The sequence below is a fragment of the Salvelinus fontinalis genome, chromosome 40 (genome assembly GCF_029448725.1).
Source record: "Salvelinus fontinalis isolate EN_2023a chromosome 40, ASM2944872v1, whole genome shotgun sequence".
Taxonomy (NCBI): Eukaryota; Metazoa; Chordata; class Actinopteri; order Salmoniformes; family Salmonidae; genus Salvelinus; species Salvelinus fontinalis.
The window spans coordinates 17845500-17865751 of record NC_074704.1 but is presented as its reverse complement, the minus strand read 5'-3'; the positions used below and the strand labels follow the sequence as shown (position 1 = coordinate 17865751).

At 51.4% G+C, this 20252-nt stretch overlaps 1 protein-coding gene across 2 annotated transcripts in view; it reads right to left on the bottom strand.

Annotated features, from left to right (window-relative positions):
• LOC129839509 (trinucleotide repeat-containing gene 6C protein-like) overlaps window positions 1-20252 on the bottom strand; it is a 142653-nt gene that overhangs the window by 25001 nt on the left and 97400 nt on the right. For both annotated transcript variants that reach the window (XM_055907006.1, XM_055907005.1), the window contains exons 4-5: window positions 12807-13169; window positions 390-3227 (exon numbers count right to left, since the gene is read on the bottom strand). In XM_055907006.1, the coding sequence (XP_055762981.1) occupies window positions 390-3227; window positions 12807-13169 (3201 nt within the window). The remainder of the gene's footprint in view (window positions 1-389; window positions 3228-12806; window positions 13170-20252) is intronic.

The window sequence follows — 20252 nt, the reverse complement described above, 5'->3', positions numbered from 1 at the left end:
CCCTCTTGATCACACATTCTTCTGTCTCTTATGTAGCAGGCGTAAGAGAAACAGACCGGACAAGTAGGCACGTAATGGATTATGATCATTGTAGGTAATTACCAAACTCCTTACCACATCGCACAGTTCGGGCTTCATCTGTTTCATATCTAAAGAAACTGTGCAATGTGCACATTGAGCTCACAGAAAAACCCAAACAAAATGGAATTTAAATGACAAAATATATATACTTGAACGTTGGATATTTCCTCAGACACAAGACATAAGTCTCTCACTTGTAGTCTTTCCAGTATAGGTTAATCACAGGGCTAATACCACAATACATTACAGCGGTGCATAATAACCAATTTAACAGACATTTCAGACAGTGAGTGGGGTCAGTTTCTTACCTGGGTTGGCCATAGGTGGCCTGCCCTGGGGTCCTCCGCCCTGGTGCGGGGCGGCGGTGTTGGGGGATCCATTGTTGTTGCCGTGGTGCTGGCTGTGTGGCGGGGGTGGTCCGTGGTGCGGGTGGTGGTGGTTCATGTGGTGGTGATTGTTGTTGCTAGGGGGGACAGAGGAGTGCTTGTGGCTGTTGTTGACGGCCATGCCTCCATTGCTCTTGCTGGTCGGCGGCTGGGTGGGGTTGTTGCCTTGGTTACCATTACCTCCAGTGGGGTTGTTGCGGTCCCACATATTCACGGTCTTGTTGTAGGCGCTAGGGTCTCCCCAGGTGGACGTGCCGTCATCGATCTCCATCTTGCGGCGGATGGAGGGAGGAGAGGGTTCCTCCCAGCCGGTGGGCTCCATCGCTGGGTCGGGTTTGGCTCCGGAGCTCCCTGGGCCCCAGCCGGGGTTGGAACTCTGCCTTACAGATGCAGGGCCGCCCCAGGACCCCATGCTGCCGCCTCCCGTTCCAACACCACCACTATTTCCGTTGGGGCTTTCCTGGGGCTTGGAGCCCCATCCTGGTGCTGGGCCGTTGTGGCTTTCCTGGGGCTTGGAGCCCCATCCTGGTGCTGGACTGTTGGGGCTTTCCTGGGGCTTGGAGCCCCATCCTGGTGCTGGACTGTTGGGGCTTTCCTGGGGCTTGGAGCCCCATCCTGGTGCTGGGCCGTTGGGGCTTTCCTGGGGCTTGGAGCCCCATCCTGGTGCTGGGCCGTTGGGGCTTTCCCGGGGCTTGGAGCCCCATCCTGGTGCTGGGCCGTTGGGGCTTTCCTGGGGCTTGGAGCCCCATCCTGGTGCTGGGCCGTTGGGGCTTTCCTGGGGCTTGGAGCCCCATCCTGGTGCTGGGCTGTTGGGATGCTGGGTCTCCCCCCAGCCACCACCTCCAACAGCAGGAGCAGGCTTCGACGCCCAGCCGCCCCCATTTCCTCCACCTCCTCTGGGGCTGTCCTTCCACCCTCCTCCTCGTCCATTTCCTCCTTCTCCTTCCCACATGTGGCTGGAGAAGCCATTCTTCTTCACCTCGGCCGGTTCTCTCCACTCTCCTCCATTGGAGCCGTTGGAGCCATGGCTGCCACTTCCGTGGCCGGAGCCCCAGCCGTGGGAGGACTTGGGACCCTCTCCCCAGCTCTGGGACTGGTTCTGCTGGGTCTTGGTTGGCCCGTCGTCCCAGGTAGGGGAGGACTTCCCCTCAGGGACACCCCAGGATTGAACTCCACTCTTGGGGCCATTGTTTGTGGTGTTGTGGCCTTGGGCCATGGGCTCCCCCCAGCCACTGACGGAACCGTTGGGGGCCTTGTTGACAGGCTGCTCCCCCCAGTCTGAGGGTGGAGGGCCTCCCCAGCCTGAGGGGCCCTCGCTCTTGCCTCCGGAGTCCCCTGAGCCTGGCCTCTGAGATGGTCCCAGGTTGGGGTTGGCTCCCCCGTTCCGGGGGTCCGGTGGGGATCCGGAAGAGGGGCTGTTGGAGCCCTTCCAAGTGTCCCCTCCAGCGCCTCCCCTTATCTCGCTGGTTTTCCTCTCGTTGGCGGCGCGCTGCTCCTCCATCTCCCAGGAGGTGTGCTGGCGGACAGGCGTCTGGCCCCAGCCTGTGTTGCAGAGCACCCGGGGGTCCAGGTCTTGGCGAGGCAGGGGAGGGGGGCCTCCGTCCTCGCTGCCGGTCCCGTCTCTGCGGTGGGAGCGCCCCTCGCTGCCCCCGCTTCCGCTACCCTCACTAGTCGGGGCCGGGGTTGGCTGGCCCCAGGAGCTTACCTGCTGGTCCTGGGGTTGGCCATCTGAGGCATCCCAGCCTCCTTTGGCCTCGCCTCCACCGCTGGAGGGCTTCCCCCAGTCTCCTCCCCAGCCTCCTTCTCCACCGCCACTCCCGTCTCCTCCGCTGCCAGAGTGGCCCCAGCCGGACATGCCTCCGGAGGGTGCTGAGTCCCAGCCTGCGTTCTTGGAGGAGGAGTCAGCGGATGTCTTGGTGTCTCCGTTGCCCCAGACGGAGCTCCCTGCGTCTCCGTTGAGCTGGGAGGACTCTGTAGGAGACTGGCCTCCCCAGCCAGGCAGGCCGTGGATGGGGCTGAGTGGCTGCTTAGTGTGGTGGCTGTTTTGTCCGTCAGTGTTAAGGTTGGGATGTTCCATGCTGCTGAAAGACACATTCTTATTGGAGGACGGGGTGTCAGGGCTCATCATGCCTCCCCAGGTGCTGCTGTTGTTCTCGTCCCCTCCCAGGCTACCGTTGCCCAGGCTGCCGTTGGAAGGTAGTGAGGCAGGGTTGGGGCCACCTCCAGCCCCCTCTTGCCCCAGCACGGGCCAGGCCGAGGGGTTGGCGTTGGGGTTCAGGTTCAGGCTAAAGCTGGGCTGGGAGTTCCAGCCGGGTGCTCCTCCACTCCGGCCCATGTTGGGCCCTAGGCCGTCGGGTTTGGCTCCCTCAGTGGGGCCCATGGTGATGGGGCCTGATCCGGAGCCCCAGCCCCTGCTGCCGATGGCTCCAACTCCCTGGCCACCGCCAGGCTGCATCATGCTAGCTACGTTAGTTTTGAGAGAGGCGTAGTGGGCCTGCTGGCTAGTAGCCCCCGCGGCCATGCTCATGTTGCTGCTGGTCTCTGGGTTCGTACAGTCAGCGGCTGTGGCACATTCTGAAGGATTCGCTGGTCGGCTGTCGCTGCTGCGACTGATGGAGGGCCAGGCCTCGGTGTCGCTCCCGTCAATGATTACTTGATCCCAGCTACTACTGGTGGTGCTGCTGCGGTCGGTGGCTGGTGGTAAGGCTCCCCAGTGGGGATTCTCATACTGAGCACCAGGACCACTCTGGAAGGGCAGGTCTGGAGGAGAAAAAGAGAAAGATGTATTTAAACATTTGAGAAAGAGAGGGACAGAACACCATGTAATAAACTCCCTCAGCTCCTAGAGGAAGTCATTGTACTGTCTCCCCTTGGTTGGTTAAACTGTTACCATCCGACATGGCAGCAGTCAGAGGAAAGCGATGGTCACGCTCTCCTGATCTGTTCTCCAGTCAGATGCCTGCCATAATCAGAATGTACAGCAGACCGTGCCCCATATCCTATTAGCTATGGAAAATCCATATATTCCTGCTTTGGGGCAGTCAGATGTGGAGTGGCTGAGGGGCGATAGGAGTCCTCCCTCTCCTACTTTCACTCCCCCTAACCCTCCTTCCTACTCTCCCTCTATGTGAGTGGGTGAAATGGAACCCTCCCTTTCCTCCCACCTGCTCTCGCCCTCTCCCCCTGAACTGAGAGGCCCATCAGTCTCCCCTAGCTGTGGCTGTGAAGGGAAGCCCAAGTGGAAAGCTGCTCACTTATTGGAATGAAACCAAAATGGCTCCCTCATCATCCATCACTCCCTACGCTCCAGCAGGTCCCCTCAAAGCACTAGACGTAGCGACACTGTGGAGACTGCAGAGTACACACATTAATACTCCGCTTTCTTCAATTGTATCTTTCAAATGCTTATTTTAATATATTTCCTCAGACCAAAAGCAGGAGAAAAACAAGGTAAGTCTAGCCCACACTGTGCAACATAGCCTCAGCCTACAGACACACAATACTCTCCTTAACGCCGATGAGAAAAACAAGTCCCGGTAACAACTAATAATAGGCTCACTTCATGCCATGTGGCTGTAATGAATCAATGAGAGGCAGCTAATCAATGGACTTATTAATGCTGTTGGAGAGAAGAGAGGAGGTATTGATCCACCGACCACCATGCAAAGCCAACCACTAAACTGGTCTTATCTACAGAGAGGACCTCAGAACACTGCTGTTCCCACTCGTCTTCATTACTTTAGCGCGGGGTCGGGGCCAATTGCATTTCAAGCCGAGTAAATTCAGACTGAATAGAAATGAGACTGACCTCAACTTTGCTTACGTTATAAAACTGCACATTGTTGAAGGCTGTATTCTTATAATCTATTTGTTTTTGTAATTCACAAATCCAATTAGCTCATCAATTGTCATATCAAAAATAATGTTATCCCATTGCTAGCTATATTATCTATGAAAAAAAGAATTTACAATGTCATCTTAGACATTTAGAAAACGTATAGCCTCCGGCTTCCCTGCTTAGACGCTTCACTGAATTTATTTAGTAACGTGTGAAAGTCGGGTGGGCTGTATTTGGTCATCACCTCGTTTCAAATAGAGATTCTTACCTTCTATTAGCTCGCTATTGGAGTCCACTGGATTCTATCAGACCGTTCGGTGATTTGCATGATTGCCTGGAGTTTATCCATCACAGATAAAGCTATGGTCAAAACTATCCGGTCAAATAGTGCTGGGGGACTAGCTTCTGTTTGAGACACACTGACTGACAGATATGTGGTTAGGCTTAAGATACAGCGCAACACGCCTCCGAGTCCCTCCACACGCAATTTTCCCCTCAACATACTTATCTCCTCTTCTCAGAATGCCTTATCACACAGGGTCGTCAGTGCGTGTAGAAAGGCACACACACACACACACACAGAGTCTGTAATCAGCTCTACACTTCCTAGAAAGTGTAACCAGAGGTACCACAAAATTCCCATCTCAAATCCTAACTTCAACAATGTTGAAAAAGACTTAAGTTTCTCCTACTACATTTTGAGAGAAAAAAACAAGCGCACCGCCCGGCCGATAGGCTCCGCCTCTCGCACCGCCCGGCCGATAGGCTCCGCCTCTCGCACCGCCCGGCCGATAGGCTCCGCCTCTCGCACCGCCCGGCCGATAGGCTCCGCCTCTCGCACCGCCCGGCCGATAGGCTCCGCCTCTCGCACCGCCCGGCCGATAGGCTCCGCCTCTCGCACCGCCCGGCCGATAGGCTCCGCCTCTCGCACCGCCCGGCCGATAGGCTCCGCCTCTCGCACCGCCCGGCCGATAGGCTCCGCCTCTCGCACCGCCCGGCCGATAGGCTCCGCCTCTCGCACCGCCCGGCCGATAGGCTCCGCCTCTCGCACCGCCCGGCCGATAGGCTCCGCCTCTCGCACCGCCCGGCCGATAGGCTCCGCCTCTCGCACCGCCCGGCCGATAGGCTCCGCCTCTCGCACCGCCCGGCCGATAGGCTCCGCCTCTCGCACCGCCCGGCCGATAGGCTCCGCCTCTCGCACCGCCCGGCCGATAGGCTCCGCCTCTCGCACCGCCCGGCCGATAGGCTCCGCCTCTCGCACCGCCCGGCCGATAGGCTCCGCCTCTCGCACCGCCCGGCCGATAGGCTCCGCCTCTCGCACCGCCCGGCCGATAGGCTCCGCCTCTCGCACCGCCCGGCCGATAGGCTCCGCCTCTCGCACCGCCCGGCCGATAGGCTCCGCCTCTCGCACCGCCCGGCCGATAGGCTCCGCCTCTCGCACCGCCCGGCCGATAGGCTCCGTTCCACCCCCCCCCCCCCCTTCAAAACTGCACAAATAGAAAATAACATCTGGGGCATCTAGGGTCAAGCTGAGCTGCACGTCCAAGACACATTCCACAAAGCACAGTGACAGACCAGCCATCTAACAAAAGAGTGCATTAGGCTGAGTAATCCTTATGTAAGCACACCATGGATCCTTATGTAAGCAACCTGCATGCTCTGTTCAAAAGTAGTGCACTATAAAAGGGAATAGGGTGCTATTTGGGACAATTTTTCTATGGCTTTGTTCACTTAGGAATACATATCTCCATACCACATTGATCATAACTCTCCCTTGATTTAAATAGTCCCGGTAAGTAACATCTTAAACCCACAACTGAACCACAGCCACCATCTCTTCCTCTTGGTCTTCGAGAACAAACACATCAAAGTCAGTACACAACATCTAATGTCAGTGGACAGCGCCCACAACAAACAATGAGGTTTAGCATGACGTGCATATTTTAGGAGTCATTCCAACAAAGAGCCCTGTGTGGGTGTGTGAGAGATTCAGTGTCTTTGGCAGGATTTTGCTTTGGTAGGTTTGGCACCGTTTCAACGCCATTGTTTTGGTGCCGTACGCCTGCCTGCCTTTGTCAAATCGGAGAGATAGCTAACCGCTAACCTAACATACAAAAGCTCATTGTTTCACTGACGCCAACACCCACAATGTCAATCCATGTACCTGGAAGGCTGCTAGGTGTTTGTATATATGTGAGGAGAGTAGGACGACAGCACCAGCGGTTGACGCACACAAGCGTCGCTCCCCCTCTCGCTCACTCTCTGTCTGTCTTCAAGCCCGCCGAGCAGCAAGGAACGCCATTTTATCAGGCAGAAATGAAACTCAGCCAATAGCTGAGAGGCTGCTGCCTGCAGCAAGAACGTCTCGCTCTGCCCTCTGCTTTCTCCCTTTCATTTATTTGCTCCCCCCCCCCCTCTCTCGCACATTTTCTCTGAAGGGGCATAAAAAAAGGTTGCATGATAAATCAATCATTTACTACACAGAAAAGCGTGCAGTTCAGCCCTATTTTTTTCCTTTCGTCACTGTCCGTCACGGATACTACAACTCCACGAGCAAAACAAAATAACCCTGGAGTAGAGAAAGAAGAGATAAGAGCTGATGGCAGCTGTAAAGAAGGGGGTCAGGGGTAGAGTGGAAAAATACCTGAAGAGAGGTGGTGCTGCTGCAACACCATGCTGTGAGGCGCTACGCAGAGCAGGGAGATGCGGCAGCCATCGCCATCCTCCATTTAATTCAATGTTTCTGCTACTGTTCGCTGCAAAGCATTGCAACTGCTTACTTGATACGATGCCAAGAAATTGAGGCTGGCTGGCTGCGTAATGTGTGTGTCACGTCTCTTAGGTCTACTCAACCTTGCCCACTCTTTTCCTTACAACTCTGTACAACCTTATTTCTGGTAGGCATTCCAATAGATTAGTGAGAAATCTTCCTGCTTCGGGGAAAAAGGTGTGTGCCTGTGTGTGAGAGAAACAGGGGACAAAACCAAGCTAAGGCAACAAGGGAAAAAAAGGGAACAATTCTATTCCGTCTCTGTGTTCAACCGTCAGTAATGTCTAGCTGCTTCCATTCTAGTCCCAATTAGGAGGGCAGTGGGTACGATGGTGCTCGCTGAATGAATAGCGGCGACAGAAATAAAAACAATAGGGCTTCTATTCTTTGGTTCTGCTGCTGCTCCCTGGCACCAAAGATGCAGTGCTGTGAGAGCACGCACACACACACACATCTGCATCAACAAAAACGCTTCATAAAGCAGCTCAGCTTCCTATCATAGAGCACTCAGAATACTACTCAGAATAAGACAAGGCGACCGTGATGCTAGCCTTGCCGGGGAAACAACTACCGGGAGATCAGGCTGCTGCTGATGAGGATGCTACTAGCAGGCAGCCAAAAGTTAGCCAGGGTGACAGGGAGAATGGGGGAGGGGTTGACAGTGGCAAAGGGAGAGACACAGAGACGGCATGTATGAAGAAAAAGAAAGACACGGTGCACCAAAAAGGATTAAGTGCTTGTAGTCAACATCTTGAGCAATAGAGTAGCCTTGGAGCTAGCTGTGAAATGCAGCCAGGAGCCACACAAATGGGACCGAACCGGATGCCATTATTCTCCCATTCATTCAACACCGCCAATCCACCACATTATCTCCAGCCAAACCTCACCGTGACACACCACAAGCAGTAAACGCACCATTTAATCCCTTTTGTTCTCAAAATGGATCCTCTTTCAGGAACTTCTGAGTTCCAGTCTCCGGGATCAAAAGATTCTGGTTTGTTTTCCAGAAATGGAGAGACAGAAAAAAAGAGAGAAAAGGAATGAGTGGGCACAGGAGGGTTTAAAACCAGAGAGGTAGTTTCCTCTTGGTTCCCTGGCAGAGTCTGAGCTAATGAGGCCACTAGGGGCTGGAGGAGAAGGGAAAGCGAGCGGTCCGGGCGAGCGAGGAGGGCAAGCGCGAGCGAGGCGAGCGAGAGAGAGAGGGCTGGCATTCTCTCTAAGAGCGAGCGGTCCGGGCAAGCAAGCGGGGAGGGCGAGCAGGGAAGACGAGGGGGGAAGGCGAGAGAGGGCTGGCATTCTCTAAGAGCGGGGGAGCGCGAGCGAGAGAGCGGGGGAGGGCGAGCGAGAGAGCGGGGGAGGGCGAGCGAGAGAGCGGGGGAGGGCGAGCGAGAGAGCGGGGGAGGGCGAGCGAGAGAGCGGGGGAGGGCGAGCGAGAGAGCGGGGGAGGGCGAGCGAGAGAGCGGGGGAGGGCGAGCGAGAGAGCGGGGGAGGGCGAGCGAGAGAGCGGGGGAGGGCGAGCGAGAGAGCGGGGAGGGCGAGCGAGAGAGCGGGGAGGGCGAGCGAGAGAGCGGGGAGGGCGAGCGAGAGAGGGCTGGCATTCTCTCTAACCTAGATTTTATTTATTTAGGGGAAAAAGCTATCCGAACCTTCATGGTCCTATGTGAAAAAGTAATTGCCCCCTAAACCTAATAACTGGTTGTGCCACCCTCAGCAGCAACAACTGCAATCAAGCGTTTGCGATAACTGGCAATGAATCTTTTACATCGCTGTGGAGGAATTTTGGCCCACTCTTCTTTGCAGAATTGTTTTAATTCAGCCACATTGGAGTGTTTTTGAGCATGAACCGCCTTAAGGTCACGCCACAACATCTCAATCGGATTCAAGTCCAGATTTTGACTAGGCCACTCCAAAACCGTATTTTGTTTTTTTTAAGCCATTCAGGAGGTGGACTTGCTGGTGTGTTTTGGATTGTTGTCCTGCTACAGAACCCAAGTGTGCTTCAGCTTGAGGTCATGAACTGATGGCCGGACATTCTCGTTCAGGATTTTTTTGTAGAGAGCAGAATTCATGGTTCCAATCAATCACAGCAAGTCGTCCAGGTCCTAAAGCAGCCACAGACCATCACACTACCACCACCATATTTGACTGTTGGTTTGATGCTCTTTTTCTGAAATGCTGCGTTACTTTTACGCCAGATGTAACGGGACGCACACCTTCCAAAAAGTAAAATTTGTCTCATCAGTCCACAGAATATTTTCCCCAACGTCTTGGGGATCATCCAGATGCTTTTTGCCAAAAGTGAGACGAGCCTTTGTTCTTTTTGGTCAGCAGTGGTTTTCGCCTTGGAACTCTGCCATGGATGCCATTTTTGCCTAGTCTCTTTCTTATGGTTGAGTCATGAACACTGACCTTAACTGAGGCAAGTGAGGCCTGCGGTTCTTTAGATGTTGTTGTGGGTTCTTTAGTGACCTCTTGGATGAGTCGTAGCTGCGCTCTTGGGGTAATTTTGGTTGGCCGGCCACTCCTGGGAAGGTTCACCACTGTTCCAAATTTTCTCCATTTGTGGATTATGGCTCTCACCATGGTTCGCTGGAGTCCCAAAGCTTTAGAAATGGCTTTGTAACCCTTTCCAGACTGATAGATGTCAATTGCTTTGTTTCTGATCTGTTCCTGAATTAGTTTGGATCGCGGCATGAGGTCTTGCTTTTTGAGATCTTTTGGCCTACTTCACTTTGTCAGACAGGTTCTATTTAAGTGATTTCTTGATTCAACAGGTCTGACAGTAATCAGGCCTGGGTGTGGCTAGGGAAATTGAACTAATCTTTCCAAAAATGTGATTAACCACAGTAAATTCATGATTTAACAAGGGGGGGGGGGGGGGGCAATTACTTTGTCACATAGTGCCATGAATGTTCGGATAGCTTTTTCCCCTTAATAAGTAAAATGATCACTTAAACTGCATTGTGTGTTTACTTTGGATTATCTTCGTGTAATATTAAAATTTGTTTGATGATCTGAAACATTTAAGTGTGACAAATGTGCAAAAAAATATGGAATCAGGGAGGGGGAAAACACTTTTTTTCACAGCACTGTAGCTCTGAACATTGTTCACTTACGTGGCCCTGACAACGACGGTCAAAGGAATCGCCTTACGGCTAAAGCACATCAGGCAGTGATCACTGACGGGAATACCTGGCTGAAGAGTCATCAATGGGACGTGTTACATATTGGTCTTTATACGCAGACAAAACAATCGCGTCTGGAAGTGGAATCAAAAGAACAAATATTCCACCTCATCCAGGCGTTTGAAGACAAAGCCAAGGGGCCAAATGAGAAGGGCGGCAGGGCCAAGGCGTGTTAACATCTAGCCAACAGTATTCCTTCTGGCCACATGCTACGTCACCCAGGGACTTAGGAGACAGAGAGCCATGAATGAACCAGCTGTTGTAGAGGACTGAGTGCGTTTCCCACAGCACGGCTTGCATCTCAGACCCCCACTGTAGCACCTGCTATGCTACGAGAAGAAGGCCAGACAGGCTGCAGCACTCACTGGGTTGTAATCGGCTGTTGTATTGAAGGGGGGGGGGGGGGGGGGGGGGGTCTAATGAGGACCACAATGGAAATAGGCCTATGACTTGTGTCCATTATGATTTTTAATGCATTGATGTTCTCCCTCGAGTCTTGTGCATTTTAAAAATGGGCAGATCAAATTAATTCATTATTGAATTGGTTGATTGTGTTGTGACCATCCAGGCCTAGTGTGTAGCCAGCTGGGCAGACAGATGTGAGAGGACTTAACTGGGTCAAGGCAGTAACAGTGGATCTCCTCACTGACTCTTGTCCAGTCACAGTAGGCCTCGGGCTAGAAGCGTCAGTGTCCTCTCTGTACTCTGAACCATGATGACTTCACTAGCAGGGAGGTCAAAGGGAAGCTGACCACAAAAGCAGAGCTCATCTACATACAGTGTCTCACATTCAGCCTGGGGACAAATTAGATTGGCCCCATGTTTGCATGAATTTTGTACCATGCTGGCAGGAAAAAAAGTTTCCTCGTAAACTTGAGTGCTGCTCGATACCGAAATCAAAAGCATGCTTCTCAAAACTGCATCCATCCCAAATCTGTATTCCTGACTGTCAATGCCAAAACTAATGCTGTATCTCTTTCCGTAATTGGCAGTAGAGTACAGCTGTAGAAAAAAAAAGAGCTATTTATGACAAGGCAGACAGACGCAGGGAAGGACAGTTGATCAGAAGCCCCCAGGGACCCCCAGGGACTTAAAGCCTTCCCCAGCTCGGGCCTCTCCTGCCTGGGGCGGTGTTGCGCAGAGGGCCCCTGGGAGAGCTGTCCAGCCAGTCAGTAAAAAGAAAAAAAGGTTATCAGTCCACCAGTGTGCGCGCTTGAGTGCGTATACACACACTGTATGTGTGTGTGTGGCAAAATTTGTCTGTAATGCCCTGTGCTGCCCAGGGCTCTGCAGAGAAATTATGTTTACAGCGATGCTGCAGGTAGCCCCCTCAGAGTAAACATGGGAGTCAGTAATGGAAGACAGCACCAGAGGGAAGGGTTGAGGAGGAGTAAAATAAAATAGTATGTGAACAGACACCGCAGAAAGCTCTTCGTCTCCCTCCGCCTCGTCCTCTAAGTGCCGTACAACAATTTGCGGTGCGGTTATCTCTATGTTCTGCATTTAACATGGAGGTAAACCATGTCAATAAAGAGAATAGATACTAGAGGTGTTGGTTGAAATAGCTTCCATTGGGATGTGAAGACTGGTGGTGGTCAGAGAAAAGCTGCAGGGTCGAGGCTTAAAAAGGAAGACGGTAGGCTAACATGGTGGTTCACCAGATAGCTTGCAGAGACAGCACGACTCCACTCCCTCACTGGAGAGAAAACAATGCTGAGAGAGATCTACTCAAGGATCATATTGTTTGTCCACTCACTCTCTCTTTCGCTCTAAATTAAAGCCCACTGGCAGGTTTCTCCGCAGTCCACAGACCCGGTCGCTGGGAAGTTCATTTAAAAAAGGTGACCGCGGGCGGTAAAGGTCCCGAGCGCTCTCCAATCGCCACAGCACCTACTCAGTGGCTCAACACTATCACGGCCATGTTTCAATAGCGTCAAGCTAAAGCCTCTCTGCAGTGCACAGAGCCCCTGTAGAAACACAGTTGAACCAATGGGTCAGAGTGAGAGATTCTCAGAGTAACACACCATCATCAATTCCCTAATGTCAGTGCTCTAGTATAGAGAGAGAACAGGGGTAGTAACACCAAGGCTTTTTGGACTGACCCACAGATGGACCCATCATACGGATTTGCGATTCGCTCCATTCTTCCTCAACCTATTGCAGGAGCTCTAACACTGAACATTTTACTCACATACGTGCCTAAATATTTCTGTCGACCTGGAACTTGAATTTTAGCGCACCTAGAACATTTTGGGATTATAGCTTTAATATTTCAAATAGTATTCGTTGCGCTACTAAATGTATTTGTGTGCGTCTACATTTTTCAAGTTAAGCGCACACGTGTGCCTTGTAAAGGTCAGCGTGGAGCCCCATGTTGAACAGCTTTACCCATCTACCACGATGACCTGTGACACTTCATTTCATGGGACCAATTTAGTAACATCAGCTTCTCTATCAAGTTACACGGAGATACAGGACACATTCCTACTGAGGAACCAGATCTAGCCAAGGAGCCAAGGGTAAGACTCAATAAGCAGGGAACTGACCTGTGTGGCGCTTGCCTGCGGAGGAAGAAGCGGGGGCACCGGGGGTGAGCGGGTCGGAGGCAGGGGTCACGGTGAGGCTACTCAGGGCTCCGGCGGGCAGTGGCTGGCCCCTCTTCAGTAGCTGCTTGTGCTCCTGCTGGCGGAAACGCGGGGGCACCTCACGGGGCGGGTAGCGGGGGCCTGAGGACGACGGAGGCTGAGGTGGGGTCTGCTGCTGTGGTGTTTGCTGGGTGCTAGGGGGGGCGCGCTTCCCATTGGTTCTGACTGAAGAGGAGGAGGAGGGGGGGTGTGAGGCCTGGGGCAGGGTCACACAGGTGGTGGGGTGGTGGAGGGGACCGGGGCTGGGCTTAGCTGGCTCTGGCACTGGAGGAGGACGCAAACACAACACAGGAAGCAAGGTATTAGCTAATGCTGCACAGCACACATCACTAATCCACTGTACTTTACAAGACAACATTGTTGGTTGAATGAGGTTAGTGTTATCATATCCCTGATCGAGTACGACATGAACACACTGATCATTTGAACATGTTGATTTGAACGGATGTTCATAGGTTGAAACATTAAATGACCTCTAACCTTAGAATACATATGGCAAGGTTTTAGTCTCAAAAACGTTACACCCCAAATATCTGACACCCGTATAACATGGATTGAAAACATATCCCTTGTTTACTAAGGAGAAATCAAGCGAAACGTGGTTAGCATTTCCAAAGTAGCGTCTTAGTAATAACCTTCCCTATGAGCCGGCCTGTGCTTGAACACCACGACAGACAGCCCAGACAACATGAAAGGGCAAGTTCTCACACACACACTCACCTCTGCCTGACCCTGTGCATTCTTCTGTCTATTAGTTTCCCAGGAGAGAACAGCCCTCTAATCAAGCCTTGCCCAGACTGAGTGGCATTAGCAGTCGGTACTTGCAGGACCTACTGTGTCAGCCTACTGTAGCTAAAAGGAGCTTAACTGAGCCCTCTGGGTGAGCACGAGGCTGGGGCTGGACAGGCTAAGAGCTGCCCGCGAGGGAAGGAGTGGAAAAGGCACAGAGGCTTACGGAAGCACAGGTGTGTATGCGTGTCTCCACAACAAGGCTTATGGAGCACAAGTGTGTGTGAGCATTAAGCAACTGCATTGGAAAGAGGTTAACACCCTACATATCTGATATGGTATGTGTGCTCCCTGTCCACGCTGAGCAGGAGAGCACGGCAGCCATATTTGTCTCACAACGCTTCCTGACCTCAGTGTTGAGTTGATCTGCTACATCAGTTTGGTGAATGTGAATACTGTTTGTTGTGGTTCTATACTCCCTAGGTGGCTACAGAGGACAATTCATAGGTTGGTTTTAAAAACAACTGGCTGGCAGCTATGCCTCAGGGGAGGAGAAAGAGAAGAGAAGACAATCACAGACAGCCAAGAGAGGAGAAGGGAGAGAGGGAGAGCGAGAGAGAGGGAAGGGATTGGCACAGGAGAGATGCAGATTAGCAGGCAACAGATTAGCAGGCAACAGATGTCACTCTCCTGGGAACACAGGAGCCACTGTCAGGACTCTTGTCAAGACACGCATACAAATGCACACAATGACATTCGAGGTTATATCAGTCTGACCAGTTAGGACAACTGAAGCGTTTGTCATTCGTTCATGTTGACCAAGTTGTGGCTCCAGAGAAATCTAACAGGGTGGGACTGTGTAGAATCCCACACGAGAACAGTAGAGGACTGATGTGGCTGACTAGCTGTCCTGCGCTGCAGCAGCAGGGGTTAAAGCAAACACTGCAGGCAGGCCCACGCATTCCCTCTGCCTGCCAAAGGCCTGTCCCACTGCCAACACCGTTTCTATAAACAGAGCACCCTCTGCACATGAGCTGTGCACCCCTGTAGCTCTGACACACACACACACACTCAATATACTTCAAATACGCGCAGACAACCAGGTTCTCGCGCTCACACAAACTGCATACTGCCTGCTGATCAACCTCCCTCTCTGGTCAGAGCTGGCCCCTCCAGCAGCAGGAGCTAGCTAGCTGGTTGGGAGCTGTACCAGGCATCGGGTGGCGCACATACCTGATTAAATTCAGCCCCAGCCCGCCTGACACGGTCACAGCCAATCAGCAGGCAGGGTGCTGCGTCCTCACAACCCACCCCATCCCTTGGCTTTCCCCTCTCCATCTTTCTCTCTCTTGCCTTTCACAATGTCCACCCTATACTGTTCCGTTTCTACCTCCTCTCAGCCATTCCATTCTCTCCCTTCAACCTGTCCCTCGCCCCCCCTCCCTTTTATTCTCTGGTGCTCCCTCCCCCTCGTTCATCCAATTCAGCCTCTGTCATTGTTCACTGCTGCTCTGAATCCATTAGGAGGAAGCAGATGGACTGCTGGGCTGTTACTGCTCACACAGAGGCCGGAAGCCTCTCTCTCACACTATGAAGCACAGCTTCTATGACATAGGGGGGAGGGTGTGTGAGTGTACGTTGTGTGTGGATATCCCACATTATGCGAGTGTGACTTGGGGGGTTCGTTGTGTGTTCCACTATTCTCCAGTAGCCTCAGTTTATGACAACACTGGTGCTTATATAACACAATGAAATAGCTATTAAACCACTATGTGGTGCGTGTAAATGATCAGTTTATCTAGTCTGATGTGAAATTGCTGTTATTCCATTATTCCATGTGTAGCCATCTTTGTAATAATCTCGGGAGAGAGTAGGTGTGTGTGTGTGTGTGCTCGCACGAGAGTGTGTGTGTGAGCATGAATGACGGTTACGATACGATAGGACGTCTCGGCTCAAAACAAAGACTGTGCAAAACATTAGTCTTTTTCTTTTTGGGGAAAGAGTTCATTTTTAATCCATAATGGACGCTAAAGTGCTTTGTAGGAGATTTCCGAGGCGAGGGGAAACCAAATCCCTTCACCAGGATGAGAGAAAGCCATATCAAAAAGCTGTCTAGTCAAGTTCCCTAGCGCCATCATTTGTGAGAGAAAACTTTTTTTAATATGGGAGATTCACCTGCATATCTGATGGGAGAGATAGCAGGTGATACGTGTGACACTGTCATACACCAAAGACTTGGAGGGGAGATTGAGAGATAGTAGGAACACCCAGAGCGAGAGGCACAGTAAAGGGAAAGAATGAAATATGTAATGAATGGAGAATGAGTGTCAGAATGGTATAGAGAATTCGAGAGCGAAAATGAGTGTGTGAACGAGAAAACGAGATGGGGAGCAAACAAACTGCAATACTAGACCCTTTGGGGTCGCTAAAGCCTTAAAACACTATTTGATGTTCAAAGGAGAGTCAATTAAATAAACCATTATAACGAGTCGCACTGTAAATTCCATTAAACCCTCTGAATGGAGAATCACTCCTAGTCAAACATGTAATTATGGCCTCCTGTCCCCCACTCTCAATGGTTAATTACACCGAAAGAGAAGAAAAAGCTTGAGCGAAAAGGATGATGGTCAAGAGGGCAGGCCCTGGTGCATAAGGAGCCATTGTGATTGGCTCGGTTATGGAGTGCGCACGCCTGGCTTTGAAGGGTTCTGGGAATCGTCCATGTCAGAGGTTAGCTACGTGCTGCCATTGTGTGATGAAGACACATTTTAATACGCGACCGTGTTTACAGCGGGGGGAGGGCTGTGTGTGGAACACATAAGTGGACTATAGAAGAGGTTTTACCAGCCTCCTGTATTGAGTTACATGACTCACTGAAAATCAAACATTATGAGACTTCATGAAAAGCCATATTTTTCATATCCAAGAAACACATTGGAAAGAAGTGATGTAGCGGAGACTTAACTAAACCATCTGACCGATGAGGTGTATTAGTGTTTAGTGGCCGTGTTTAAGTGGATACAGGGTAGTTGAGAGGACCGACAGTACTAAAGGTTAAGAGGGGCTATAGATTTTAGTGGTACTGAAGGAGCAGTAGCTTTGAGTGGCGATGGTTGCTTGTTAAGATGCACCCAGACAGTGTCTTGTGAGAGTGGTTACATTGGGGGGGTCCGAGGTTCCATCTGTCAGTAGTAAACCCTGTAGCGGGTCAGAGACGCCCCCCCCCCCCCCACACACACACACACACAGACTAAAAAGGCACAGCTTTCCACCCCTCACCATTCCCTGGGTACGAGGCCGTCACCATGGAGATGAGCACTGTTCCCATGCCTAATGCACCTCTGCTCTGTGGGCCCCCTGTGAACCCCCACCCCCCGACACACACACTAATGAGCAGAGGGCTCATCTCAGCAGTGTCGACCCATTCTCTCCACACTTTCTACGTGTTTTAGGAGTCTGGTTGATCCATAGAGACGATTCATAGAGACGGCTTGTTAGATTTCGCTATGGGTAAATAACACTATGGGTAGTTAACACTAAGCCAAAGTCCCACACTTAGATACGATTCAGTCAGTCTTCCCTTATCCATACAGTTTATCCAAAGTAGGAGGTAGCACAAAGACTGATCTAAGGTCAGATGTGTATTTTCTACACCTTATGGTGAGGAGAAGGTAAGCTGATCCTAGATCGGTGCACAAGGACAGCTTCTACCCATGTGCCTTGGGAGTCAGGTGTATACCACTGAGCCAATGCTTCCCACGTAGATATGATTAGTCAGTAAATCCCCATCAACACACAAAATGGCTGAATGGTGGTTTGGACATGAAGAGGCAGAATGTGACCTGAAGCAAAAGACAGGAGGGCTGCCTCTTCCAGACATACCAGGCAGTCCTGCTCAGCAACACACACCCTCTTCCCCCACACAAAGAAGCCTCTTCGTTAAACGCCATTAACATCAGCACATGCACTTCACTATTAATCTGCCTTTAAATGTGACATGAGCCTTCTCAGCTGTGGTATAACTGAGGGCGTATTGAATTGCCTCTTCTGTCTGCAGTGTGTGAATGATAATCCAACATGAATACACGCAGAAAATCCCCCCCACCCCCCTCTTTCTCTCTCTTTGTCCCCTCCCTTCACCCCCCTCTCTCTACCCCTAATCAACCCCCTCGACTTGACATGCAAGCAAAGAGAAAACAATTATCCTTCACATCCATAAATCCACGGGACGTACACCAGGATCCAGTCACTCACTATTCATTTTACAGAGTATTTATTAATGTTGCAGTTCGACACAGAAAGGCGACGGCGCCCCTCCCCCCCCACGGGAAAGTCAATTATCCCCCAATTAGATTGCGATTCAAGAAATACGACTAAAAAGTGTTGACACAATTAATTGAATGTGAAATCGCAAATTAATCCAATATGCATATTACGATGCGATGTCGTCCAGTTTCCCGGGTGGAAATAATGCAGTTCTCCTGTGGTAGCGGTGGCGCCGTGTAAATATGTCAGTCGCCGTGGCAATTGGTGGGTAGCCATGGTAGCAGGGCAGGGTCTACCCGGAATGGGAGAGAACAGCCTGGGTAAAGGTGTCCTCATGCTTCCCTGCCGAAAACAGTTCGGAAGAGTACGTGCATATAATAATATGACGACATTGTGACGTTTTTGTTCATTTTTTATTTGGGGCAGTTCGATGCACAGAAAATATTTTCTTCTAGAGGCAAGCTAAAGTCAGTAGCCGAAGTCCACGCCCCTTCGTCGGTGATTGGTCAACAGTAGGGATTCAACGAGAGAACTCCCTATCCTGCACATTTCCTCATTGAGAAATACTGCGCCAAACATCATGCTTAGATGTAAAATTGCGCAACTAAGAGCTCTCAGATGAATTATGGCTATTTTAAAGGAAGTGTATACTGGCTACAGCGTCGCAAAATGGACAAACCGTACTATTGCTGCTTTTTTCTCTTTTTCAAGCGAATGTCTTTTAAGGAAGTATGCAAGCACTATTGTGTGTGCGCAGCTCGATGGGGTTTGATTGTGGGGAATAATCAGCGCTCCCCTGCCCTCCATACTAATAGAGGGCTGAGGCACTCATTCTACCCCAACATGGACTGCCTGGATGGGGGAGGTCTGGTGGCTGGTCCCCCGTCTCACTGGAGCTCCATGGCTAATGGGGGGCACAGGAGTTCATTCCGCAGCGCCTTATCTAATTTTCAGACATACGAACGCGCCAGGCAAGATCGATTACCGCAAACAAATTGAAACGTGAGAGGAAGGGAGGAGGAAGCGGGAGAGGTGATGAGGCTGGGGGGTTGTGGGTGTACAAACTTCTTTGTTCCACGTTATGTTTGCGTGATCATTACTATGGATGAAGAGACACCACAGCTGCATACTGATTTGCCCACACACACAGAGTGACATGGATGCTAACTGAAGTAAAACAGGCATATGCTACTTAGTGGGCCCTGCAGCAGATTGAGCAGATAACATGTTCTCTCTTGCTTACTTTGAAAGTAGACTATACAGTGTCCATTTATTTGTTTCAGCTCTACAAGTTCCTTTTTGGTCCTATTCTCTGTAGGCTGACGCTTGAACACACTCACCCCACTTCCTTTCTCACTCACTTCCTTCCTTCCTTTCCCTCTCTCAGATTTGACACCTCTGTCATTTGACTTCAAACTAACCGTCTCAGTCTGTTGTTAGACACCCTCCGTCAACCCTCGGCTTAAAATGGTTCCTTCACACTGGGTGACTCACCAACACCAGACGGAGCAGAGTCTCCCCCCCAGAGATGAGACAGACCTAAATGAGGTCAGAGGTCAAGAAAGTGCCATTGACCTCTACACAAGGCCAACGGACGTCGGGCCAATCCCCAATGGCTATTGGCGAGGGCTGTTAGTTAGCGGTTAGACCGCTGGGGTGTGTTGGGGCCAATCCCTGGTAACACAAACACCTTTTAGAGGGCGAGGTGCTGACCAGTGCAACCTGAACAGATGCTCTAATTGGCTTTAGAGTGGACCAAAGCCCTGGCCCCATCTGTCTAATGCCTGCCTGCAGGGGTTTAACACCTACACGCACTAACAACGACCCCCTGGCTTATTCACACGCAATGACACAGATTCTTCTCACACGCTAGACTAATTCGTTGGCTAAATACAATAGGAAACGCTTGACATGGGGGACCGAGTGGCGCAGCGGTCTAAGGCACTGCATCGCAGTGCTAGAGGCATCACCACAGATCCTGGTTCGATCCCGGGCTGTATCACAACCAGCCGTGATTGGGAGTCCAATAGGGCGGCGCACAATTGGCCCAGCAACGTCCGGGTTAGGGGTTTGGCCAGGGTAGGCCGTCATTGTAAAGAATTTGTTCTTAAATCGACTTGCTTAGTTAAAGGTTAAATTAAATAAAGTTAAAAACGTGCCAATTTGAAACTGATGCAAAAATAGCATACATACTACCGATGTGAGGACACGCTGCTGAGACAGCGTGGAACAAGGTACCGTAAGGCAAGATGCCCCTTAAAGACTGTGGCCCCTGGAACTGACTGAACTCCTTACCCTCCCCATTCCTCCCCAAACCCCCCTCTCCCCACTGTTAGGAGCAAATCCTTGGCC